The sequence below is a fragment of the Cavia porcellus genome, unplaced genomic scaffold, assembly GCF_034190915.1.
Source record: "Cavia porcellus strain 051 isolate PalLab524CR breed Dunkin Hartley unplaced genomic scaffold, mCavPor4.1 scaffold_27, whole genome shotgun sequence".
NCBI classification, from domain to species: domain Eukaryota; kingdom Metazoa; phylum Chordata; class Mammalia; order Rodentia; family Caviidae; genus Cavia; species Cavia porcellus.
Genome location: NW_026947510.1, coordinates 10,443,231 through 10,459,770, shown reverse-complemented (window position 1 = coordinate 10,459,770; position 16,540 = coordinate 10,443,231). Strand labels below are relative to the sequence as shown.

The 16,540-nt window shown below is 35.6% G+C and overlaps 1 protein-coding gene across 1 annotated transcript in view; it reads left to right on the top strand.

Annotated features, from left to right (window-relative positions):
- The first annotated feature begins 12,519 nt into the window (after positions 1-12,519).
- Positions 12,520-16,540, top strand: part of Cubn (cubilin) — a 254,814-nt gene continuing 250,793 nt past the window's right edge. Inside the window, exons 1-4 of the mRNA XM_063237874.1 lie at positions 12,520-12,776; positions 13,186-13,315; positions 14,911-15,006; positions 15,538-15,576. Coding sequence (XP_063093944.1) covers positions 12,664-12,776; positions 13,186-13,315; positions 14,911-15,006; positions 15,538-15,576 — 378 coding nt within the window. The 5' untranslated portion in view covers positions 12,520-12,663. The remainder of the gene's footprint in view (positions 12,777-13,185; positions 13,316-14,910; positions 15,007-15,537; positions 15,577-16,540) is intronic.

Below are 16,540 nucleotides of genomic sequence, written 5' to 3'. Positions count from 1 at the left end.
AAGTCCACCAGCAAAAATCCAGAGGAGCCCTTCACTCATCTGTCACACTTGAGACTCCCCTCATCTGCTAAGGGAGTTAGGGAACCAGCAACAATAACTGACCTAGGAAATCTGTCACTGTGTGCCAGAGACTCCTTTCTCTCAGAGGTATCAAGTGGGCTGATGTGGGGAAAATTCTTCCCCTTATATTAGCACGATATGGGGTCACTGAAAGCCCATGTGGCATCAGACAAATGGTAGTGACCAAAACAATAGACAAACAAAAGGTTCTGCAAACTAACAAACCAGCTTTGGAATCTGAGTCCATAAATATAAGGTGCGACCTACACGCTAATTCTGCAACTCTTTACAATTACTGATAGAGAAACAAGATAGTGACAATGGAATTCAGTCTATGTGGAAACAAAAAGGAGATAAAGACCTAGTTGATGTATCTCGTATGAATACAGCTGTGAAAATTATTAATCAGAAAATAAATTGGAATGTATAATACATAGCAATTATGCTAGGGTGGTTGGATTTCATGTTTTCTAGTTTATAATTTTAAAATTGTAAAGCCAGCTGTGGTGGTGCATGCCTGTGGTGGTGCATGCCAGTTCCAGCACTGTGGAGGCTGAGGGAAGAAGATTTCGCCATGAATTGGAGGCCAAATGGCTACATAGTTTAAGGCCAGCTGAATGACACAGTGAGACCCTATCTCAAAAATAAAAATAAAAATAATATATATTTCTTTTATAATTAAAACTATTCTCCCTCCAAACACTCGTAAGACTGTCATTGAATGTTATCACTATAAAAGTTTTAAAATTTCTGCCTCAATTATATTCTGATGAAATGTAATATAATCTCCTCCATCCAGACTTTCTCCTCCAGAACAGAGGCTAGATCTTAATTCCCTACCCTCAGCATCTCTCTGAGCTGTTGACAAATAGTGGCTACCTAATAAATAATTGTTCAGTTAACTGATGAATATGAATGAGTATGATGAATATTAGAATTGTAGATTATTTCAGGTAAAATAAAGGAAGCACATCTGATATTATTGGAAAAGTATACAGTGCCAGAATTGTTTCTGTTAGGGAACTGTTTATATCTCTTCTTAACATAGTCTAGGAATTATTGACAAATACTTATTTAGCATTACTTCCATAATGTATGCATAGATCTAGCCACTATAAGAAAACATACAAAATGCCAAAGGCTTTTTAAAAATAGAAGAATAATGAAGACTAAGAAGTGAGCTCACCTTACCCTTTTCCCACCCTTGATAAAAGCATCTTAAATCTTCCTCAGATCTTTGTGGCACTTAAGTTAACACAAACCCCCAGGAATGATGGCCCTCTGGAAGAAGTTAAGCTTGTTAAAGTCACTCCTCCTATCCTAAATCACATCAGTAAAGCAAAACCTCCCTTTGCAAAACGAAGATGCCTCTGTGTACTGCGATTTGTGTCTTCCTAATTGCAAGTACAAGAAGCAGGGCTCAGAAGAGTGCCAAATACCCCCAGACTCTTTCTGTGTCTCCCAGTGGTGATACTCTCATTTCATTTACTCTCCTTTAATACATGAATGTATTTGTCAAAAATGCATTTCCTCCTTTCAAAGGATCAGATCCAATGTAATTAGTTTATAGTTGTCCTTCTATAGTCATTCATAGTGGGAACCTGAGATTATAGTATAAATGATGTCTAATGTCACTTCATTGCCTTGTGCAGTGAATTTTAGGCGGTACCAGGTCGAAAACTATTTTTGTCCTTTTTAGGTTGATATGGAAGGGGATGTCGAGAGGGTTTGCCCATGGTCCTCACCCAAGATAACCTGCTCCACACCTTCAAGAAATCAGGCTTGGACTGACCCAGTGAAAGTGTTGAAGTCCCACTTCCAGGAACTATTTGGAGGTAGAGAGTTGTGCTGTTTTCCTCCCTGACTCTTGGGGGGCTTTACTTTTATAGAAATCTCTTTCCTTTGTGTATCCCGTCTCTAACCAACCTTTATCTCACAATGATTTGCAACCACACAGTATATGTTTTAGACTTTCTGTAGCATGTGACATGCATATGAGTTAATAATACTTAGGAAATGTGTGTGTGTGCGTTTGTATATGTACATATGCCATCAGCCCCCTTGTTTTTCTTGTCTGAAACTTTATCCCTCATTGTATTCCCTCTGGATATGAATTTTATTGATCATATTTTTACTCTTTATAGAAGGATTTTTGTATTTGAAATAGTTTCCAAAAACATAGAAAATCCTCCAGCCTTCCCCAAACTCTCAATAATGTGTAAAAATCTACTTTTTCAAGAAACTTCTTGCCAAACCTGAGTTATTCAAATGATAATGATCCACCCATAATTCTTTTTCACTCTACAGAATGATAATTGTAATCACTGTGGTAACAGGCATGGAGAACAAATGCTTGCCACACAGCATTAAAAAAAAAAAAATCTGTCCATCAAGGGAGCAGACTTGGTAATTTCCTAGGTGATAATGCATTTCCCATGAAGTGAGGAAATGAATTGCTTTAAAGTCACATGAATTTCCATAAGTGTTTCATATAATCCTTCAGGAAAAATGGATAGACAATTGGAGTGATGTTGAACTGCCCTCAATGAGTTAAGTGCCATAAAGGTTAAAAGAAATCATTATATACACAAACGTTTCCATTAATGACTAAAAGTAGATTAATTCTAAATATTCTGTTTTAAACTGATATGAAAATGAAAAGGGGCTAAAGAAAGCACCAAAGCCAGAGTGAAACTATAAAATGTTATAAGAATTACCAAAGAGGTATGAGAATCTTGCTAACTTGTCCATCCAAGGCAACCCTCCCTCTCTGTTCCCTCTCTTCATTTTCATGGCTCTCACACTGATAAATTTGACTGGCTTTCCAGGAATGTCAAATATGGATTATTGCATCCAAACTACATGAATGTCTTCCTGTTATATAGATAGATTTAATCAACATTCTTCAATCTTCTACTTAGAGTCTTTTATCAATGTCCCTACCTTTATCCAACCACTTTCCTCTAAGATAACTCTGCCGGACTAGTGAACATTTCTTTGTCATCTGCTCATCCTGACCTTTGGACATCTTTCCCGTTCTGCCCATGTCATCATGCCCAGCTTTATAATGCTGCTTCACCACAGCTCTGGTTTTTTTGTGCGACTGTTATATATCCGAGAAGGTCAGGAAGTTTATATATTTTGAGCTTTCCTCACTGTTGAGGACTTCATATATTAGCAATAAATATTTTTGTTAAAATTACAAACCAATGGAATTTAGGTGAAGGTAATAGGAATAAAAAGTGAACTTTGCATTCAGAGTATAAAAAAGCAAGAAATAGAACAGTATAAAATAGAAATAAGAGTATAAAATAGAAATAGAAGAGTATTTAAAAAGAAGAATTAATTTAGCCAAGAAGTAATTTTCAAGAATTTGGGGAAAAAGACAACACAGAGTTTAAATAAAATCTAGTAAATTTTCTTGACTTAGAAAAAAAGATTGGAGATCTTTACCCTGGTAAAAGTGAATCCATAAGAGAAAATTACCTTCAAAAGTTACCATCTGGAGTTCCTCAGTGAAGTTGTCAGCTTATTATTCAGTCAGCCTGTGCTGAATCTTACTGATTATAAGCAATATCCATGCACACAGAGCTTATCATCTGTGTCTTGGTGTCTTGTTCTTAACGTTTAAATGCAGATACAAACATCAATGAGTGTTTGAGGAAAGCTTCCATTATGAAAAAAGAAAGAAAACAAAACCCTTCAAAAAGCAACGCTAATGTGTTTATCATAATGAAAAATGTTGCAACTATGAAAAACAAGAAAGGTTTTGAAATTTAAAAAGATAACCACCATAAAAATTTAAAGAACAGGGGCTGGGGATTTAGCTCAGCGGCATAAGCGCCTGCCTTGCAAGCAGGCAGTTGTGAGTTCGATCCCTGGTACCGATAAAAATGAAAAAGACCAAAAAAAAAAAAAAAAAAAAAAAAAAAAAAAAAAATTTAAAGAACAATGGAAGACAAAGGAGAGGTAGAAAATTACAAAAATTTGAAGATAAATCTAAGTGGGGAAATAGGAGGAAAAGAGATCTAGTAGCACCCTCCTGAGTGAAGGCTGTTAGCTCCTGGATCACTTAAGGAACATCCTCTAAGCATTCTTATTTATTTAATGACATCTCTAGCCTTCCACTTTCTCAAGTAGGAAACCTGAGCATTAACTCCCCCTTCTTCTGTTTCTAAGGAAATGGTAACTACCCAAATATTTCTTTAGTAGATCCTGTTTATTTGAGTGAGATTATCTCTCCTCCTAACTTGAGTCTGAGATTTGTCTCCATAGAACTGCTTGTAAAATGCAGCTGAAAAAAAAAGTAATTTTGATTCCTATGACTGCATTCTGGTGACCTGGGAAGGAGGGAGAAAATGGATCTGGAATAAAAATTATGAAACAGTTGAAGGAAAGAGAAGAAGAAGGAGATAGAATTGAGAGAGTAAGAGGTAGGAATTACTGATTAGTAATACACAGACCATTCAGCTGGAGAAACTGGTCTGACCCTGTTCCGTATCCCTTGTGTATCCCTCTGCCACAAAGCAAGGAGCCTTTGAATCTGTGGAGGAGAGTGAAGGCTGGTGAGAGGGAATCAAGAGTGCAACAGATAGCATAGCAACCTTAAGTGAGTGTAGGAAATCTATTGATGTTATAACATCAGTGTTATAGAACATAAAACATATGTATAGGTTCCTCATAATAAGGGTGGATCCTTATGGATGGTTCCCTGCTTCCCTTACTCAGAGCAAAGCTTCCCTGTCCCAGAGCTCCATTGCTAGCAGCACATTAAAAAGCTGTTTAATCCTGTTTACTCAACTCCACTTCAAGGAAGAGATTATTTCCTTGGGATTACCTGCTCTTGCAGACTCTTGGATTTAAATCTAATCTTATTCTCCATCCTCTCAATGTGGATTTATTCTTTGCTTCCTAGATTCACCTTCCTTTGTCAGTCAAATTTACCTTTGATTCAAATCTTAATCTCCAGGTTAGCTACCATTTTTCCCCAACAAACTTTTAAATGCATAGTTGTACTTCGGAATCCTCTGTTAAACAGAAAAGATAAATATCTTTATTCTCCTTGTAGCTAAAAATTTAAGGTTAACTATGAATTCTTATTTAACTTTGTTGGGGGGAAAGATACCATAAAGAACCTAATCCCAAGAGACTATAAAGAAGGGCAAGGGATACATTATACTTATTTACATTACGACAGAAGTAAGAGCTTATATTTGGTGATAGTTGTTATGTGCCAGAGACTAAATGTGCTGAATATTTTATATACCTTAATTGCTGTTAATATCTTTCTGTGATGAAGCATCAAGGTTACATGGTCGCATAGTGTTGGAGCTGGATTTTGAACCCAGATGAATAAGCTTCAGAACCTAGGCTGCCCTATCCCTTTAGCCCTATGGTCTTCCCTAGAAGTGAGCCTTTGTAGAATAAGAACTGTTGTTTATTCCTGTCATCTGGTAGGATGGCTAAAACCTAAAGGGTGTGTTCTGACCTTAGTGGAATGCATTCTGGATTAGGGAGGAGATAGCAGCTTTGCTAGTTAATGAAAGATGGAATTTTAGGCCCCTAGTATATTTACCTTAGGAGAGAAGGGGAAAGGGGGAGAGGAGCTTATTCAACCTCTAACCCTGAAAGTCACGTTTTGTAATACTAATTTGCCTTTGCTGAACAGATCTCAATTCAGCAAGGAAACAGAATGTGTGGTAATGCTGTGGAAACAGCAATTGATTTTTGCATTGCTTCTACAGTCATATACAGAGAGTCTGATTTGCCTATTGATCTGAGCTAAAATTGAATAAGTGAGTTGGATGTCAAATTCCTTACCAAAAGTCAGCCAGAGAATATTTTCTTTTACCTAACATAGAAGCCATTAGGAATTGCATGCCTAGATTAGAAGCAGAGAAATTATTTTTACCTCCTTGAATAATAAACACATTTATAAAATAGGAAAATTCTATAAAAGAGGAAGTTCTTATTGAGATCATGTGAAAGGTATTTTGTATTGCACTAGAAAGATTTACTGAGTTAAGTGATGTATAGAAAAATGTAATTATGAAAATAGTGTTTAGGCTTAGAGTATCTTGCTGGCTCTAGTAAAAGATTTTAAGTCATTATATTTTATATTAAAATGGGAAAATATTTCATATTGACAAGCATTCTCTTTGTACCCACTTAGTTGTTATGCCCTCAGACAAACCTGGATCGTTGTGATAAATTTCATCTTTAATTATATAGAATCTGTTGGATATCTTTTTAATAGCATTTAAAACCAACATTTGTAGCAGTTTACATAATCTTTTTATATAAATACATTTATGAATGTATAAGGGAATTAATTGTGATCAGTTTTGAATTCTAATTTATACCCACCAAATGTAATCTATTTTAATTGTACAATTTTGACACCTTTATATTGTCAAACAACCACCACCACAGTCAAGGCACAATATTTCCACCATTCTAAACATTCCTTTATGGCTTCTTCCAGTCAGTTCCTTCCCACTTCTGGCCTCAGACATCTTATAATCTGTTTCCTAGCAATATAGCTTTGGTTTTGCTACATTGCCCGGGGCAAGCATACAGTATGGAATCAACCATTGTGCAGTCTTTTGTGTCTCACTTATTTTGGTCTTTGAAAAATACTCTGGGCAACTGTAATGACATGCCACAGATGGAGAGAAAAATATTTGCAAAATATAAACCTGGAAAGACTCCAGATGTAGACTATGTGAACTCTTACATTAAATAAAAGACACTAACTCAATTTTTAAAGGTGTTCAAAAGTTTGAACAGACAATTCATCAAAGAAAATATAAAGATTCCCAATTTTGTATGTGTGTTGCGTGTGTGTACATGTGTGTGCGCGCACTGTAGTACTGGGAATTCATCTAGGGTCTTCACACTAAGCTACACTTTTTTTTTTTTAACATTTCAGGACAGGGTTTTGCTAAGTTGCTCAAGTTGGACTGGAACTTGTGATCCTCCTGACTCAGTCTTCCAAAATGATTGGACCAAAATTTTTAACTATTATAGAAATTTAAATTAAAAATTACAATGAGATACCACTGTACCCCACTAGAGTAGGTAAAAGTGAAAACACTTATACTAAGTGATGGAGAGGATGAGGGGCAACTTGAATTTTTATGTTATATAGGGGAATTCAGAAAATAGCTTGACATTTTCTTCTTAACTTAAGATATATTCACAATATGTCTCAGCAATCTTATCTTTTGTATTTATCCAAAAGAAGTGAAAACATATATTGACATAAAGATCTGTTCAGAATGTTTGTAATAGCTTTATTTATAATAGTTTCAAGCTGGAAACAACTCAAGTGTTTGTAAGCTAATAAGTACATAAGCAAAGGGTAGAATGGATTGAAATACAACAAAATACTACACAGTAATAGAAAAGAATCAAAGCTAGACACTACGGGATGGGGAGGATGCATAAAAGCATTATGTCGAGTGAACAAAGTAGATATAGAAGACTAGGAAAAAACTGAAAGACTTAAATTATCAAATAAAACCAGTGAGTATTTGAGTATCACAGACTAGATATTATATGCTGTATTATCTAATCAGCCTTATCTTCAAAGAGCCTACATGAATATAGAAATATTAACTGATATAATGTCACTTACCAAAAGTTTTTTCTTAGAGTGGTGCCTGTATAGAGTTGTTTTTCAAATTCAGGTTTGTTTTCCTTATCATAGTCTGTGTGCTCATGGAAAGTTGCAGTGCATCAGCAACTGATTTCACAATCAAGATGTAGAACATTTCCATCATTCCTGAGTCTTCTCTGTCATCCCAGGCAGAATCAATGGCCCACGCCTTCAAACCAGATCATCCTGCTGGAACAGTGCAGGTGAAGAAGCTAATGTGTTCTGCAGCCAGCCCACAGGGATGGGAGAAAGAAAAAGTCCTGGATCAGAATAAGGAGCTTACAGATGCTGAATTTGTATTTTCAGTATTTTTCATTTTATACCCTACATGTTGCTGTCTCTGGGAAGCTGATCTGGTCATTCACTGTAGGAATATCCTTTCTCCTCAGTTATTTCCTGACGGAGCATCCTCGTGCATTCCCTTTAACACTGATCATTATGTGAGCCTACCCCTTATTTACTTTATTTATTTACTTTTTTATAATTTTTTAAAAAATTTTAAAGATAGTAAAACCCAACCAAACGAGATAGAACAAAGCCAATCAGAATAATGCAGCAAAATTGATATGGAACTTTAAAGAAGGATACCCAGGAAAATGATAATAGCTACCATGGCATATCTTGTTATCTTTACAATAGTTGTCCATTCCATCAGTTATAGCAAAATCAAACCAAAAACAAACTAAATAAAACAAATCAAAACAGAATATTGGATAAAGCAAAAATAATCACAACAAAGCAAAACAGTGAAAGCAATATTGGACTTCAAAGATAAGAGAGAAGGAAATCCCCCATATTTACTGTATAGCCTAGGGTCATCCTCCCAAGAAACACAAAACTGCATAATCAAACCAACAATACAACGATTTAGTTGCAATATGTACTTTAGTTGTTATCAACTCAGCCTGTCCTAGGAACCATCTGGTTGCTAAGGGTGGGGGGGAGCCAATATGGACAGTGTTTGATTCTCAGCCTGCGTGCTGGTAGGCTCATGGGAGGTGCTGACTTTTCTCTCCCTGGCACTTGCGTGGCTTGCACAGCTTACCAGAAAGGCTGGATAGTTGATTTCTTGGTTGGCCCTCCAAATCCCAGCATGGCTGATTCTTGGGAGACGCTAACTTTTCTCTCCCTAGAGCACATGTGACTTGCTATCCTGTTCATTTACTTCTTAAAAATTTTCTCCCAGAATTCAAGCTCCTAGAAAACAAGAATTTGTGTTATTTTTAGTAACATATGTGTCCAAATACATAGTTCAACCAGGCACAAATCAGGTGTCCTAAAAGCATAAATTCTATGGAACCAAATACAACTAAATTTAAGAAAATTAGGTGTAAATTTATATTCAACATAAATAAATGAGTTAATCTCTAAAAATAAAATCCTCCTCTGTTGTGAAGGTGAAATGTATTTATAATTCATGGAAATTACCACATAATGCTCAGCAGGTAGTAAGATCTAGAAATTGCTACAATTATGGGAGATAGGGATAAATCATTATGTTGTTGCAACACCATCAAACAGATCTGGCTCTCCCTTGGTTGCATTGATATAGGGGAATGAAACGCGCAACCTACTAGATGTCTGGTACAAGTTCATGTTCTCTAAAATTGAAGAGTGAATTTTAGAACAACAGAGGTTAAGAGCAGAACATATTTATTGAGAGAAAAAAAAAAACTTCTGTCTCAGAAAGATAGAATGGGTCCCAAGCAGAACTGCATATAGTATTTCTAACTCCTCATCACCTGAACTCAGTATCATACCAAATAGTGAGTTGCAAGTTATTTTCTTTTGTTCATTCATGTCATACTGTAATAGTCAAATACATCAACTATAATATTTCTATCTAACTCATTTGCCTGTAATAGCATCCCTTACCAAACTTTTTCTTTTCTTGTCTAAAAAAATTATTTTCTTTCACTCAAATTTCTTGAAACTCTTCTCTGACATTTTTCTAGTCACTGCTCAGGAATGTAGTGAATTTGAACCAAAACTATAGCTCTGATACCTTCCTTCTTTATTTTTTCATAATATTTTAGGTTCTGAAGCTTCAGAAAATATTGTAATCCCAAATATTGTATATTGTAACCTAAGTATTGTAATCCCCTTTCCAGTCTTCCTCACAATCCAGAAAGTTATATTTGTAATCCCATTGAGACATTATTGGAATCCCAGCAAGTTAATTCCAATCTGCCACCTCCAATGCAAGCCACACAGAGTAAAGACACCAAGACATATTCAAAGTTAAGGGCAGCCAAGGGGTCCTAAACCCAATCCCTGTGAGGATATGTGGGAACAAAGGCCCTGATCCAAGGCCTCTAGAGCCCAGAATTTATTATCTTGTGAAGAAGGGAGTGGCGGGAGGATGAGTGGCAGTGAGGATGGCTGTGGGAATTACGTGAGTACTTCAGCTGCCTAGCAGGTAGGAAGAAAAACATCTTTGCAAAATGCAGGGAGAATGACATGCAGGAGCAACCTACATAATTCAATTAAAGTAGCAACTGAATTGTTTTAGGAGGCTGTTGCTTCAGTTTCTGATATGGAAACTTTTGTGCCCTGGGGACTCATAACTTCTTTATCTCAAGGCTCATACCCAGTTGACATTCCTGAAGCTGACTGACTCTACCATCCCACTGTGCTCATATCTTTTCCAGAGAGCACTATTCCAGGAAACAGGAGACTGTCTGATGGCTTTAGAGATTACATATCAGTACCTCCCTAGCCTTATTTGCTATGCTTAAAGACAATTAAAGAAGGAAGGACATATCATAGTCAGATCTGTACATATCAGCATATGGAAATAAGTTTTGACATAATCAAGTCACAGCAATTGCTCTGGATTCAAAGGGAGTCACTCAAATGATCTGCAACAAAGGTTTTAGTTCTGCTTCATTTTCTAAGTTGAATGATGTGGTATAGTGTGACTGCATAACTTAATGGAAGAATGGAAACTTAGACTGATATAACTAAAGCAATGTATTCAAACTAAAATATAATTTATTGTATCATATCTTTTATTAGACAAACACAACAAAACTCATCACCTAACTCAGTATCTTACAAAATAGTGAGTTGAAAGTTATTTTCTTTTGTTCATTCATGTCATACTGTAATAGTCAAATACATTAGTTGAAAAAGTGTTACATTTTCCCATAATATTAAACAGTACAGTCATATCTAAAAGGATAGTTTTACACATCTACTATCTAAAAATTTAGAAGGCATTTCAAATGTTTTTACAGAGTATCTTTCTGAACTTTTGAAACTAATCAATCTAGATGCTAATGAGTCTTTCTTTCCTTAAGATGATTTTTATAGCAAGCAATTCCCAGTTTATTTTTCCTAAATATCATTTCAGTTTTTTAAAAAAATGAGGTGAATATACCTAACATAAAATTTACCCTTTTAGTCTTTTTTAAGTTTGAAATTCATGAGCGGTAAGTACATCATATTGGATAACCATCGCTACCATCTGGCACTAGAATTTTCTCATTTTTCTGAATTAAAAGTCTGTGTTCATTAAGCAATGTGCCTCCCTTCTCCCTTACTGCTACCCTCAGCAATCACCACTGTACTTTCTATCTCTATAAATTTGACCGTTCTAGCACATCACATAATTGGCATCTTATACAGTATTTTTCTTTTGCAAATGATCTCAGTTTATTTTAACATCTTCAGGGTTTTCACCATAGTATAGCCCATGTTAAAAGTTTCCCTTCTTTTTTAGTACTGAAAATATTCCATTGTATGTACATGCCATACATTTTAAAAGATATTTATCTGTTACAGATACGTGGGTTGCTTCCAACTTTTGAGTGTTGTAAATAATGCTGCTGTGAACATTGCTGTACAGATAATCTCTTTGAGTTCCTGCTTTCAATTCTTTTAGGTATAAACTCCAGGGTGCAGTTGTGGATCATAAGTTAATCCTGTTTGATTTTGTGAGAATTTTCATAGTGTTTTCCATGGCATCTATACCATTTTACATTCCAGCCAGCAATACACAAGGCTTTCAATTTCTCTACATTCTTGTCAACATATAGTATTTTCTATAGTATTTTTCATGAGCAGTCATCTTAATGCACCGAAGTAGTATCTCACTGTGGTTTTCAATTTTCCATAAGACTGATGATGCTGATAATTTCATATTATTTGTGTGTCTTCTTTGAGGAAGTTATCCAGTTTTTTGCTTGTTGAAAACATCTGACTCTTTGATTATATGGTTTTTGAGTTGTGGGAGTTCTTTTATATTCTGAATATTAACTTCTTATCACATACAACTTGCAACTATTTTCTTTAGTTAAATAATTACCTTTTAACATTACAGATATTTTTTGATGAGCAGTTTTTAATTTTGATGTAGACCATTCACCTTTTGGTTGCTTCTGCTTTTTCTTTTGATCCTTTGCTTTTGATATCAGATCCAGGAAATGACTGATGAATCCAAGACTATGAAGGCTTCTCTCTATGTTTTTTTCATCCAGAGAATTTTATAGGTTTAACATTTAGGTTTAGGTCTTTGAATCATTTAGCAGTAGCTTTTATGTGTAATACAAGGTGAAGGTCCAACTTCTTTTGCATGTGGATATTTAGTTTTTCTAGCATTTGTTGCAAGGTGAGGGCTTCCTAAGCAAGGATTGTTTTAGAAGATGTTTCCAGTGCTGCTTGTTACTGTTTCAAAGGTCAAACAAATAATGATTAAGTCCTACATCACTTGAGGTAGATTTTGACCTCTCCCAAGTTGAAGAGTACTGAAGATCTAGGATCATTTACATTCCTCAGAAAGAATGAAATAACACAGCCTTCTCATGCAAAGAAGAAAAGACTGAGATAGTCCTCCGGTCAAAGTACACATTCTTGCTTTACTTTTCTCCAACTCCCGAAATCAGTCAGTTAGTTGCAGTGGTCTCTCTCCTACTTGACCACGTAGGAGACCGGTGAGGAATATGTCCTCACCTTTTCTTTGGATTTTGGCTATTTTGCTGATATTTGAAGAATTTGATGGTGGAGCTGGAGAATTTGAGCTGCAGCGAAACAAAAGAAATACTGATCTCCAACAGTAAGTAGATGCAAGGATAATTTTTTTTTCTGATGCAGTAGGATAAATCTTCATAAATTTTCACAAATAGAAAAATCTGTATAAGATGCCAATTATGTGAGGTATAATTTTTTTCTTGATAAAGTGGTGACATCAAAAAGCCAAAGGGGAAAAATGCTTTGACTGATAGATGGAATTATTTTCTTATACAAAAATTACTAATTTATCCATTGCAAAGTAGTCAAGTATATAATTACTAGGAGATATCTCCAGGAAATTACAAAGGGATGGTAGAAGAGTAGAAAAAAATTGGTCAATTACAAAGAAAAGGTATATACAGTCTAGAGTTATTTCAGTGAGAAAGTTTGTTTAGATTTAAAAATGTTTATGTACTAATTATTGCTGTATTTTCTCTGGTTGAATTATCTAGGCCTCGTTTGACTTCAGAAGGGGGAAATTTAGTGTTTTTTACTGGACCTACCCAAAATATTGAATTTAGAACTGGATCTCAAGGGAAAATAAGAGTAAATGATGAAGACCTCAGTGAATGTTTGCATCAGGTATTGCATGAGAAAGATCCTGAAGTCATTTTGTATGTCTATAAATTGTGACTTAATTGAGCACCTCAATATCAATCTGTACTTGAGTGTTCAGCACAAAATGCATAATTGGAAGTAAGATACTTTTTATGAAGAAAAATGATTTAGGAGGAGTAACGTGGATGGAAGCAATAATGCTGACAGAATAGGTTCATAGTGCTCATATTGTACTAGAGTAGAGAGAAGATATAGAGGACTAATGAACTTGTCATGAGGACGGAGAAAAAGGAGGGGCCAAGAGAGAGGTGTGGCAAGCTTACTTAACTGACCAATCATTCTCAGGCCTTATTAAATATTTTTCATGCTCAATGTATGTTACATCATCTTTGTACATGAGTCCTGTACAATACATTAGCTTACTATGGGTCACTGTGCATAGCACTTGATGTGTATTCTCATTTGATCAGAGCTACCTATGAGATGAGCTTTATTACTTCATTTGAAAAGAAGATAAAGCTATCTTAACATAGTTAACTTCCTCGCCCAAAGGCACACTTTAAATGGTACACTCAAAATTTAAGATTTAATTGTCTGATTCAAAGCCAGGATTTTATGAAGGAGGGAATGTGTGTTGTGGCTTGAACCCAGGTCTTGGATAAGACTAGGGCTTGTCACCAAGTTGTATCCCTGGACCAGAATGCTTCTTAGTAGGTGCTCTAAACATTTATTACTAGAAAAAATGCAAATAGAAAATATATTGACATATGAAGTGTGATGTAAGATACAGCTAATGTTTAAAAGTTTAAAAATTTATTATAGTAAAAGACACATTGACATTACTACCCCCTCAAAGCATGCCCCTTCATTCTGACCCCAGTTACCCACCATTTTTACCACTTTCTGAAGTGGTTCTGGAAGTCTTCTTTTGTGAGTGTCTTTAATTGCACTGTCCTGGCTGCTTCAAATTCCTGCATTGATTCAAACCATTACCTTTCATGGTCATTTTGACTTTTTGGAAGAATCACAAGTTTCACAGTGCCAGATCCATTGTCATATTTTCACAGATATGCCTTTCCTTTGCATGGCACTGGCAAACAGTCAAGGAACTCACAGGAGAGGGTTTCCAGAATCCCTTCTGAAAATGGCAAAAGCACTGAGATGAATGTTTCCCAAGGAAAGAGCGCTTGATGGTGATGTGTCGTTCTCTATAATACGTTTTTAAAGTATTTTTAAACATCACTATATGTTTTTATCACAACTTGTACTGTTATAGGAAAGGGTAACTGAAATTATGGTATGGGTACATGGCACTGGCTTTGAATTATTTATTTATTGTCCTTTTGAGACAGGATCTTGCTATACAGTTCAGGCTGGCCTTGAGCTCACTTTGTAGCTCAGGCTAGTCTTGAACTCTCAACAATCCTCCTGCCTCAGCCTCAATCCTAAGTGCTGAGATTATAAGCATGTGCCACTATACCTGGTTTTGGCTTTGAATATTTTAATAGGCAAATATCAGTCCTTAAAATAGAATTCTACTTGGGTTTTAATATAATCTTGTAAGATGAGAATGATTTTTTCACTAGAGTTCTTCTCTTCCTTTTTCTTTTAAAAATTAGATCCAGAAAAACAAAGATGAGATTATAGATTTAAAAAAAAATTCAGTTGGTCTGCATCAAAATATATCTAGTCAAATCTATCAACTCAATTCCAAGGTAAGTTTGATATCTACATCATAAGAACAAATGAGTTCTCTTTAATTCAATATTGTACATAGTGTATGTTGTAGGAGATACTCATTTTGTATACTTTTAAGATAATTATTATTCTAATCATGGACTTAAAAGGCATAGCTCTAATGGAAGATATAAAAGGTAGAAAATTCTATGGTAGTTGTTGTCTAAGTAGACTCTACTCAGGTTCTTATAGCAACCCTACTGTTGAATGGGATTCTTCATTGTTATTTAGGAAGATTCCCATAGTTCTTGTGTGCAAAGAAAAAATGAATCAGCTTATCAGTGGGTTGAACCATCTTTAAAAGACCTTCAGAAAGAAATATATTCAGTGGAAGGAAACAGAGAGGAAAGGAAATGTGGCAAGAGGAGAATAAACAGGGACAGACAATGCAAACAGGAACTAAAAGGGGGTCCCTAGCAGAAAACATTGGACAATATGCCCTGGGTGTAGCATCATGTATGATATGCCTTTGAACCAGCTGACTGATGCTTTTTCTTTCTCATTGTTAGCTTGTGGATCTTGAGGGAAGATTTCAAAGCTTACAGCAGGTAAGTTTTATGATGAACAGATATTCACTAAAAAATATATGAATAGTTTAGGTAGAGTCAGCATTGTAAAAGCAGATAGATATTTTTCCATTTATTTCCATGAATCCTGTGTAACATTTAACCTCAGAAGTCTAAAATATATCATGTCATTTCAGTGAAGTTGACAAGATTAACCAACAGAAATCCATTTCACCACGTTGATAACTGTCCTCCTCTCAGTCTTCATCTTTTCAGGAACTACTTGAGTAAGCAAAAATAAACAAGGCGCAGCACAGTAGAACAGGACATAGGCTACAGTTTTCCATTTCCTGAAGGCTTCATTGTTTTTAGCAAAGAGCCAGAGGATATATAAAAACGTCCTGCTCCTCCATCTCTCAGGAAGAGTTCTTAATGATTTTCTAATGTGAATGGATAGGTCAAGGGCTCCCTGGCCACCGGAGTTTATGCTACTCCTATTGTATTTCTCTACTGTTTTCATTGCCTGAGGGGCCCCAGAGGATGTGGAATTTTTAACCTCCAGATAGTGTTTTACTAACAGGAAAAACCTCTAATAAGTTTATGGCGCATCTTCTTCAGTGTCCTTTGAAGGACACAGCTCACTGTGGTACTGGAACAAAGTTAGACAAATTGAATACTGGAAGGAGTCAATCCATAAAAAGATCTCCATATGTGTAGTTTCCTGGCATAAGTGTAAGCAAGAATGAGCTTTGCAATAGATAATAAGAGGCCCTGCTAGCTATTCTCTGGCTCTCAGTTCATCTGGAAAATGAAGAAAATGGACTTGCTTTTTCTCTGTAATGAATATTTTGCTTCTAGTTAAACAGAGAATTCTACTATAGATAAAATTAGTACAGTAACTTCACTGCCTGATTACTCTTTTGTCTCTAAAGAAGTTGCCTCTGCCCCCAAAGGCTTAAAAGTCTTTTGAGAGCAGAACTGATAGCTGACATAGGGTAAGATTGCT